The sequence below is a fragment of the Trifolium pratense genome, linkage group LG2 (assembly GCF_020283565.1).
Source record: "Trifolium pratense cultivar HEN17-A07 linkage group LG2, ARS_RC_1.1, whole genome shotgun sequence".
Classification (NCBI taxonomy): domain Eukaryota; kingdom Viridiplantae; phylum Streptophyta; class Magnoliopsida; order Fabales; family Fabaceae; genus Trifolium; species Trifolium pratense.
This window is the reverse complement of record NC_060060.1, coordinates 27,977,734-27,987,762: the sequence shown is the minus strand read 5'-3', so window position 1 is coordinate 27,987,762 and position 10,029 is coordinate 27,977,734. Positions and strand designations below refer to the sequence as shown.

The window sequence follows — 10,029 nt, the reverse complement described above, 5'->3', positions numbered from 1 at the left end:
TCCTCGGTGCTTTACCGTGCAGAGCTTTTTTGAGAAGTATCCTCCGGAGGTCTTTGAAACGGAAAGGGCTGCTATTCTTGACCAGGAACCAGAGGCCCGTAGGCAGCAGCATGCTCGTGACATGGCTGCTATGGTGCGGATGGTCTCGAGCTCCCTTGTCCTTGGTGACGAGCGGGAGTCTTTAGTCGAGCAGCTGAACACTGCCCAGGCCAGGCATGAGCGGTCCAAAGGTCGGATCAACCAGCTCAAAATTGCTGTGGAAGACCTAAAGGAGAAGCAAAAACATTGGGGTGACCAGCTGGACGAGCACCGTAAAAGGGGAGAGGATTTGGACGCTGCTCGGGCGGAAATTGAGAGGCTTAATGCTGCCATGGCTCCGGGCGAGAACGAGCATAAGGCTGCCGAGGGGTTGACCACCCGAGCAGACTTGGTCAAGGTGATAGCTCAGCTGTCCCATGATCTTGTAGAGGGCACTGAGTATGCCTTTGGGAATGCCGTGCAGCAAATCCAGTGCCTTAATCCTGACGTGGAATTGGTGACCCGGGGAATGCATGTGAACGGGCAGGTCAAGGATGGGCAGATTGTTATCCCGGCTGGTCTGGCCGACTCTGATGAAGAAGAGGATGATGTTGACGTGGCATTCGAGGAGGGCCATGAAGACGAGCAGGGTGACGGGCACGAGCAGGAAGACAGGTGCGAGGAGTAGATGTCCCCGGCCTTTTATTGTAATTTCCTTTATTTTGTCTCTTTAAATTTTTGGGGCCTTTGAGCCATGGTTTGTAATTTTGGAACAAGTGGGCTTTTGTCCCCGTTTGATTTTTATGATAATTCCGGGCAGGTGCCCGTTTTATTTATCTATGCTTGTTTATAACTGCTCGTCTATATCTGCTCGCATGTATGTTTCCTCCTTTTTTAACTTAGAAAATTTTTCATGAAATTTGTTGTTAAAAATTTCAACCGGGGAGCCTCCCCGTCTTTTTAACTTAGAAAATTTTGGAGAAATTTCGTTGTTTAAAATTTCAACCGGGGAGCCTCCCCGTCTCAAAACTTAGAAATTTTTTTATGAAATTTGTTGTTAAAAATTTCAACCGGGGAGCCTCCCCGTCTTTTTAACTTAGAAAATTTTGGAGAAATTTCGTTGTTTAAAATTTCAACCGGGGAGCCTCCCCGTTTCATAACTTAGAAAATTTTTCATGAAATTTGTTGTTAAAAATTTCAACCGGGGAGGTCTGGTCCCTACTTTTAACTTAACCAAGTTTTATGCTAATTTATTGCTCAAAATCTGAGCCGGGGAGCTTGTCCCCATTTTTAACTTAATGAAACGTGTTGTTTAAATTTCGTGTCGGGGAGCTTACCTCCCCGTTATTGAGGTGCTCGTCTGGCATGCTGGTATGCTCATTCGAGCAAGTTGGTGTGCTAAGTTTTGCCTGTTTACTTTTATGCCTATTTTGTATACTTATCATATTTTTGCATGTATGAATGCTGCGCTCGTTGTTATTTTGCCGGGGAGGTTTCCCCTGCTTGATATTGAGCATGTTTTATTGAGGGTAGTCTCCTCTGTTTTGACTTAAACAGTTTGGGGAACTGTATAAGCACTTAGAGTTGTTTCTAAGTTACGCGAATACAAGCACGCTAGTGTACCCTTCTTCGCAACCTGAACCTCCCATCGCGAGCTGGGTGCTAGGTCGTGGCACGGGGACGATGGGCTCGTTTCGAGAGTTATCCTCGTCTAGCAGGAGTTCCATTTCCCTTATGGTGAATTAGTTCCCCTGCTATGGTTTTAGATGAGCACGTGTGCCATGGTGCCCTCCGTTGTTCAAGGTGCTCGATTCGTTGTGTTCTGAAGTGCGAGCAGCCTTTTAGTGTGGCAATAACTTAGCTGTAATATTGTTTCAATTTCTGGGCATTCCAAGGTCGAGGAAGTTTCTTTCCTCGAAGGTCCTCGAGATAGTATGCACCATTTTCTGTTTTGTCAATGACGCGGTATGGTCCTTCCCAATTGGGTGCAAGTTTGCCATCCTGGGAATCTGCATTGCGTCTTAGGACGAGGCTGCCCACCTCGAATTCTCTTTTGATGACTTTGGTGTCATGACGGGCAGCTATTTTCTGCTTCAGGGTGGCTTCCTTTAAAGAAGCTCCTGTTCGAATTTCTTCGACGAGGTCAAGCTCCTCTCGAAGTGCTTCGTCATTTTGCTCCTCGTCAAGAGGCTGCTCAGTCCGACGAGATGGTTCCCCAATCTCTACGGGGATAACTGCCTCCGTTCCATATACCATTCGGAAGGGGGTCTCTCCAGTTGTGGAGTGTGGGGTTGTTCGATAGGCCCAGAGTACATTGTCAAGCTCTTCGACCCATTTCTTTTTGTTCTGGTCAAGTCTTCTTCGTAACCCTCTTAGGATTACTCTGTTGGCTGCTTCAGCCTGCCCGTTGGTTTGGGGGTGCTCGACCGATGTGAAGTGCTGCTTGGTGCCCAGGGCAACAAGGAATGCTTGAAAATCTTTGTCTGTAAATTGTGTTCCGTTGTCTGTGACTACCACCTGTGGTATTCCGAATCTAGCTAGCACATTTCTTTTGAAGAAGCGCAGGACTCTGAGTGATGTGATGTCGGAGAGGGGTTCGGCTTCCACCCACTTTGTGAAGTAGTCCACTGCTACTATTAGGTAGCGATTTTGATAAAGTCCTTTGGTAAAAGGACCAAGTAAGTCCATGCCCCACCAGGCGAAGGGCCAGGGGGAAGAAAGAGATTTTAGTTCTCGAGGGGGAGCTAAGTGCATATCCCCATGCCTTTGGCATTTGTCACATTTTTTAACGTGGTCTTTGGCGTCCTGTTGCATAGTAGGCCAGTAGTACCCTGCTCGTAGAGCTTTCCTGGCAAGTGACCTTCCTCCCAGGTGTTGGGCGTTAATGCCTTCATGGACTTCGCGCAGGATGTAATCTGCTGTGTCCTCGTCCACACATTTTAGGAGAGGAATGGAGAATCCTCTCCTGTATAATTTTCCATCAAGGATGACATAGGAGCAGGCTCTTCGTCTGACTATAGCTGCTTGTTTCTGGTCGTCAGGGAGAGTTCCGTGCTCGAGGAAGTTGTATACTGGAGTCATCCAGCAGTCTTTGTCGCCAATGACATTTATGTCCACAACCTTGCTTGGTTTTTCTATGCTTGGACGAGGGAGTATCTCTTGGATGACAGATTTGTTTCCGCCCTTCCTTTTTGTGCTTGCCAGCTTGGACAGGATATCTGCCCTTTTGTTGTGTTCGCGGGGAACATGTAATATTTCAACAGAGTTGAACTTTGTGATCTTTTCCTTTACTAGCACTAGGTATTCAGAGAGGTTATCATTCTTGGTCTGATACTCTCCTAGCACCTGTGAGGCGACCAGTTGCGAATCTGTGTAGATTTTTATTTCCTTGGCCTGCAAGTCCTCGGCCAAACGTAGTCCAGCGAGGAATGCTTCATATTCTGCTTGGTTGTTTGAAGTTGGGAAGGATAGTGCTAGGGACACCTCGATTAGTAAGCCATTCTCATTTTCAAGAATGATACCTGCACCTGCTCCTGTGGCGCTTGATGCTCCGTCCACAAAGATTGTCCATTTATCTGCTCCGTCCACTGTAGGGGAGGAGCTCGTCATCTCTGCGACGAAGTCAGCTAGGACTTGGGCTTTTAGAGCTTTTCTGCTTTCGTAACGAATGTCGAATTCTGAGAGTTCGAGGGACCATTTGAGCATCCTGCCCGCCATATCTGGTCGGCCAAGCAAAGACTTGATTGGTTGGTCTGTTCGGACCACCATTGTATGGGCCAAGAAATAATGTCTTAGTCTCCTCGCAGCATAAACTAGTGCAAGGGCTATTTTTTCAATTTGTTGGTATCTTAGTTCAGGACCCTGCAAGGCCCAGGATGCACTGGTAGAGAGAAGGGCAGTCTACTACCAGGAATTTCACTTTGATAGTTTTTGCAGTTTCTTCAGAGCCAACGGTGACTAGCAGGTCTACATAGCCCCATGGCTTAGTTGTTGCTCCATTAAATCCGGAGAGATCAGATCCAAAATAAGGAGTGAGGTAGGTTTCATCTAATTGCAGAGTCTTGAAAAGTTGGGAATACATGATATCACAGGAGCTTCCTTGGTCGACCAGTACCCTGCGGACGTCCATATTTGCCATGTCCACTCTGATGAGCAGGGGTATCTGGGAGTTTGCAGTTCCACCGGGCAGCTCTTCCATGTAGAAGGCTAAGGGCTTTGATTGCCCTTTTGGTTTATCTAGAGTTGCACTCAGGTTAGAAGAGCCATCTATCAATTCTTCAAATTTTCTCTTGATGGATCCCACAGTCTGTTTGTCAAAACCTCCTCCAGAGATAACCATAGCGTGGGCAAGTGCGTCCCACTTGCTCAGCATGGGAGCAACATAGGTGTCGTCCAAGTAGTCAGGGACAAAGAAGTCTTCAGTTCTGGAGATGGCAAGGGCAACTGGCTTGTGCCCGGATTTTTCTGGTGCAGCTTCTTCAGTGTTGCTGGTCTCAGCAGCTTCTGCCCGGGGAGCATTGCCCCTCTTCACGTATTGTTTGATTTGTCCATTTCTAATCAGGATTTCAATGGCGTCCTTTAGTTGTATGCAGTCGTCAGTCAGATGGCCGTAACCTTTGTGGTACTTGCAGTACCTGCTCTTGTCTTGGCCAGGCTTTGTGGGTTGTTGTCTTGGAAATTTAATTCCTGCTTTGGTGAACTCAGCTGAGTTGCACTCTTTCCAAATTTCTTCCTGGGTTCTGTTAAGGGGAGTATAGTTGCTGAACGTGCTAGGAGGTCCACGGGGTTCCCTAGGCCTTTCGCCTCTTCGTCTTCCTCCTCCTCGGCTGGTCTGTTCAGCATTTGAACGAGGAGCAGGTTGACTGTTACCTGCTCGCCCATAACGGGCAGCGTCTGCAGCTTGTTGCTCTTCATATTGGATGTAGGGTAGAGATTTGAGGAGGAGGTCGCTAAATGTGCGCGGCTTTTCGATTCCAACGGCTTTTGCAAAGTCAGAGTTTGGCCTAAGGCCCCTTTGGAGCAGGTATTTCTTCATGTCATCAGTTGTTTCTACCTGGACGGCTTCCTTGTTGAACCTCTCTATGAAACTGCGGAGAGATTCATTATCAGCCTGGAAGATGGCGTCCAGGACTGCTTCAGTCTTTGGTTGCTTGCGGGAAGCAGTGAAGTGCCTGCGGAATTGGTCGGACAGATCCATCCATGAGGTTATGGAGCGAGGAGCTAGGCTGTGGTACCAAGCCATAGCTCCCTTTCTTAGAGTAGTCGGAAATATTCTGCATCTAATTGCTCCGCTGACCCTTAAGAAGTTCAGGGTAGCATTGACTGATGCAATGTGTTCATCTGGGTCAGAAAGTCCATCATAAGCTGGGAGAGGAGGTGGTCGCTCACATCCCTTTGGAACGGGTGCTTGAAGTATGTCGTGAGATAAAGGGCAGCGAGGATCATCCTCGTCACTCTCATGTGAGTTTAGGGGAGGTGAGCCCTCACGATCAGGAGTTGGGCTCCTGGAGAATTGGTCAGTGTGATGGCTGCGGCTTACTGGCTGCCCTTGTTTGGTCATCAAGCTGAGTCCCTGGGGAGAATGACGACGAGGAGGTGTTCGGTCCACAATTTTTCCTTTCTTCACAATCGGAGAGGATATACCCTCGCGGGGAGGGGAGACATGGTCTCTTTTCTTACCAGGTTGCTCGATCCTCTCAAGGGCAGGTCGTCGTTGTCTGACAGTTTCCTGACGAGGAGGGGATGGAGAAGTAGGAGTTCTCCTCGGGGGAGAGTTGTTCCTCGAGAATCGCTGATTCCTTTCCAAGCGATCAAGTCTCAGATTCTGCTCGTCCATTCGGCGATTCTGGCCTTGGAGAGCTTCGGTGGTTTGCTTTAGGGCAGCTATGAGTGCTGCTAGTTCAGCATTGGTAACTGAAGCAGTGGACAAGTCGGTCTCTGCTGATTTGCCCTGCTCGGACTGAGGGCGCTTCCCTGCCTGCTTCTCAGTCAAGACGACCAAGTCGCCATCCTCAGAAGTCCAGGAAGTTTCCTGCCCGTCTCTAGGGTCAGACTCGGGGAGGGCCTGGAGGTCAGTGATGAGAGCAGGAGACAGACGGGGAGAAGATGGAGGAGCAGCGTCCTCAACGTCATTGTTGAAATGAGATGAACTGGCCATGATGAAAAAGTGATTGATTGGTTTTGTTCTTTGGTTTACTTGCTCGAAACAAAGAAGGGGAGAACTCAGATCCCCACAGACGGCGCCACTGATCTTAACTGTTGATCAGAACAGGTAGAAGGCCAGCTGGAAGTCCGTTGAGCAGATGGTAGGCAGCAAGTCCGAGCAGATGATCCACGGAGGGGGGGGTTGTACCTGCAGGTGCTCCGATGCCTAAGTCAGTAAGGGTAGAGAGCAAAAGAGATACTAGAGAGAAGTTAGAGAGAGAGAGTAATTGCAATAATGAATAGTGTCTACCTTGCTCTCCCAAGAGGGAGAGTATTTATAGCCCCCAGCTCTGGGCCAAAGGTCCTCTTAGTGGGCTGGACTAGCCAAGGCCCATTAAGAGGGACTGCCAAGATATTACCCTTAGATAGTGGGTAGAGTAGTAATTTTACCCTATCTTGGTGGAGAGGTTGTGCCATGCTGACATGGAGGTGGTTGGGCAAGCCATGTGGACTTTGTGAGGGTCTAGGTGGACTAGCATTAGTCTAGTCCAGAACATAATGCCTTTAATTTACCTACAAAAATTAGTTATTGTCCTCTTTAAAAATGTTCAAATAAATGGTAAGAAGGTATTTTTTGAAATTCAATTTCTCTCTTCTTTTCTAGCTTGCGTAGCAGTGCTTGTGTCGGCCATTCTTTTTTCCTTACAGGAATGTACGTAACAATAACAACAAAAAAGCATGGTGGCATTTAGTATGGTGAAGGAAAAAATATGCCCACCATGGTGAAGTTTGGTTTTGACCACTAGATTAAATAGAGAGCATAATTTTATAAGGAAAAAAGTTGTGAAGAAGTAATTTGGTATGAGTATAATAAGATTCAATAGAAATTCAAAATCTAACCATTTATTCAAAGTGCACCATGGTGGATACATTTTTGCCTTCACCATACTAAATGCCACCACAAAGCATGCATATGATGATATGCTCAAAAGGTTTTGATTAATGTAGGATTTGCAAAGAGAGGGGCGTGAGGGTATATATGTAACAATACATTTATTTAGAACAATGTAAAATAATTTTAACATCACAAACAAACATCATTCCTTTAAACATGACTACAAAGTTTAAATTATTATCTTTAATATATTCTTTAAACAAAAAATATATATTCTAGCGTAAATTAAACATTGATCAAAATGATTTCTCTTCATCACGAGCGAAAAAGAGACCAGAATGACTACTATCTTGTAATAATATCAATCTCACAATAGGTTCAGCACCTTCATCAGGTGTTAGAACACCATTACCATGATTCATTTCAGTTTTTACATAACCGGGACAAATTGCATTTATGCAAAAAGAAGGATAATTCTTGGCCAAAATTCTTGTGTAGGCATTAAGAGCAACTTTTGAAACAATATATGCAGAATTAGCTTGAGGCCAACATTTGGTTTCTAGTGAACCCTCCTTATAATCCTTTAGAAATTCATTCAAAATTTCATCAATTTTTTCTTCAGTGAGATTTTGTACAACACTTAGTACTTCTTTTGGCCGTCCATTTGGCATAATCTTGGAGAAAGAAAAAAAAAACATGAAATAAGAATTTTTTTAATTTGGCTGATTAAAAAAGTAAAATAAATTAAAAAAACATAATCTTGGAAAATTATAACAAATTATAACACGAGATAACTTTTATTTGAAATTGTGTTAGCTTTAACCCTTTTACAAAGTATACATCTTTAAGAAAATATTTTTCATTAGCAATTCCAAAATTAAAATTCCACCTTATCTTCAATTTTAGTTTTTGTTTTCGGTGAATCAGCATAAAATAAATAATATATTATTCTTTTATAACAATTAATATAATGTGGAAAAAGTATATTCTTTTTTTTTTCACAGCTAAAAAGGAATTAATTAAGTTTTCAATGTAGTGTGCCGGCCATACCTCCAACCTTCCGATAGATGAAGAAATATTGACAATTTTTGGCGAGTTGGAACACTGAAGAATGGGAATAAGAGCTTTGGTAAATTCTTTGGTTCCAAAATAGTTTGTTTGAAGGCATTTCTCAACTAATTCATAGTTTTCAAAAAATATTTTAGTCCAGTCAACTCGGTTAGGATCTATCTGCACAATCCATCATAAAAAAAATCTTAGTTTTTCCCAAATATGTTCATGACAGATTATATAATATATATTCAACCATTCAAATTGCTGAATATTGATATATGGTTATTGTGGCGGCAACCATGGCATTGCACCACAATTGCGGTGTAATTTTCAATCATGTGCACGAATTACATGCATCATAACAACATCAACCACCACATCAAACCATTTAAACAACCATTGGATTGGAACACCCTCATCAAAACCTCAAGGCCGTTATCTACTTAATATATTTTTTTAAAAAAAGACCTTTTAAGTCTCTCACAATTATGTATGTCAAATACCTCTCAACGAATATATATAGAGCAAATTAAAATGTTGCTATAGAGTTAGTAAACATAAAATTATTTCATGCTGCATTGACCACAATTCGTGTTGCACCATCTTTGATGACCACAATTGAAAACATTACACCCATATTCATGACTGCAACCACAATTGAAAATCCTGACTTCAACATTGGTCAATACTACAATGAACACTTTGGAAGACAAAAAATTGGTCTTTTTTATAAGAAATACTCTTTAAATTTATTCTTTATTAAATAGATAATCCCTTGTATACCCTTATTAAATTGTATAAAATGCAACATATTCCAATGTTATACATTAATTACACAGACATATTCTCAAGGTTAGTTTTGGAATAACACATAACATTTTAAAAATTTTAATAAAAAAATAATCCTCATTGGTATGTGTGTTTTTCTCAATGTGTTCTTATATATAGGACCGGAGGGAGTACTATGAAAATATTAGTAAATTTGATTTTAAATGAAAGTTCCTAAAATAATAAATTGTAAACACATAAAGAAGGGAGGGTGACAAGAGGCATACCGCAACACCTAAGGCAGCCAAAGCCTCGCCGTCTATATGTGCTCCAACGGTTGCAGCATTGTTTACCTATATACACAAATTTTCATTCAAGTTACGAATATTGTCAATTAATATGAGAAAAAAATTATTATCATGTTGATATTTTTAAAGAAAATTATATCTTACATTCTGAGACTATTTTTAAGAGTTTCATATTACGCAAACCTAATAAGATTAGACAACGAAAAAACAAACAAAATAAAGAAAGTATTATCTCACCAAGATATCTAGTTTACCAAACTTGTTTACAATGAAATTTTGAAATGATGCAATACTTGCAGGATTTGTGAGATCAAGCTGATGGAAAAACACATGGCCAGGAAGTGTAAGATCTTTTAGTTTCTCAACAGCTTCAAGACCACTCTTCTCATCTATTGCTGTAAGAACCACTTTGATGCCATTTAAAATCAATTGCTTGCATATTGCAAATCCAATTCCCCTATTTGCTCCTGTTACAACTGCAAGTCTAGAAACCAATAATACAAGTTGTGTACATTATAAATATGAATTATGAAACTTTTGAATATATGAAGATTAGTTGAAGAAATTAAGTCTGAGAAATTAGTGGTACCTTTTTGTTGCTTCTGCCATTGTTCTGTTTAAGTGTATGAGTATATCACCTTGTATTTATATTTATATATTAAAAAAATTATGTTGAATAAATAAATAGATAAATAAATATTGTAATTTAATAAATTAAGTGTCTCTTCGAGCATATTTCAGTTTGTAAAAATATTACATGTAATATACAAAACCGAGATTTGAACCCTAATACTTCCATAGTTCCATTTATTCACCTTTAAAAGCAGGGATGACATCGGGTAG

General features: G+C 42.3%; 1 protein-coding gene across 1 annotated transcript; it reads right to left on the bottom strand.

Annotated features, from left to right (window-relative positions):
* Window positions 1–7,353: 7,353 nt before the first annotated feature.
* On the bottom strand, window positions 7,354–9,795 carry LOC123909942 ((+)-neomenthol dehydrogenase-like). The gene is made up of 5 exons (XM_045960889.1): window positions 9,776–9,795; window positions 9,424–9,670; window positions 9,166–9,231; window positions 8,108–8,287; window positions 7,354–7,731 (listed from the first exon to the last, which is right to left on the bottom strand). The coding sequence occupies exons 1-5, from the start codon at window positions 9,793–9,795 to the stop codon at window positions 7,354–7,356; spliced, it is 891 nt and encodes a 296-aa protein (XP_045816845.1).
* Window positions 9,796–10,029: the final 234 nt, after the last annotated feature.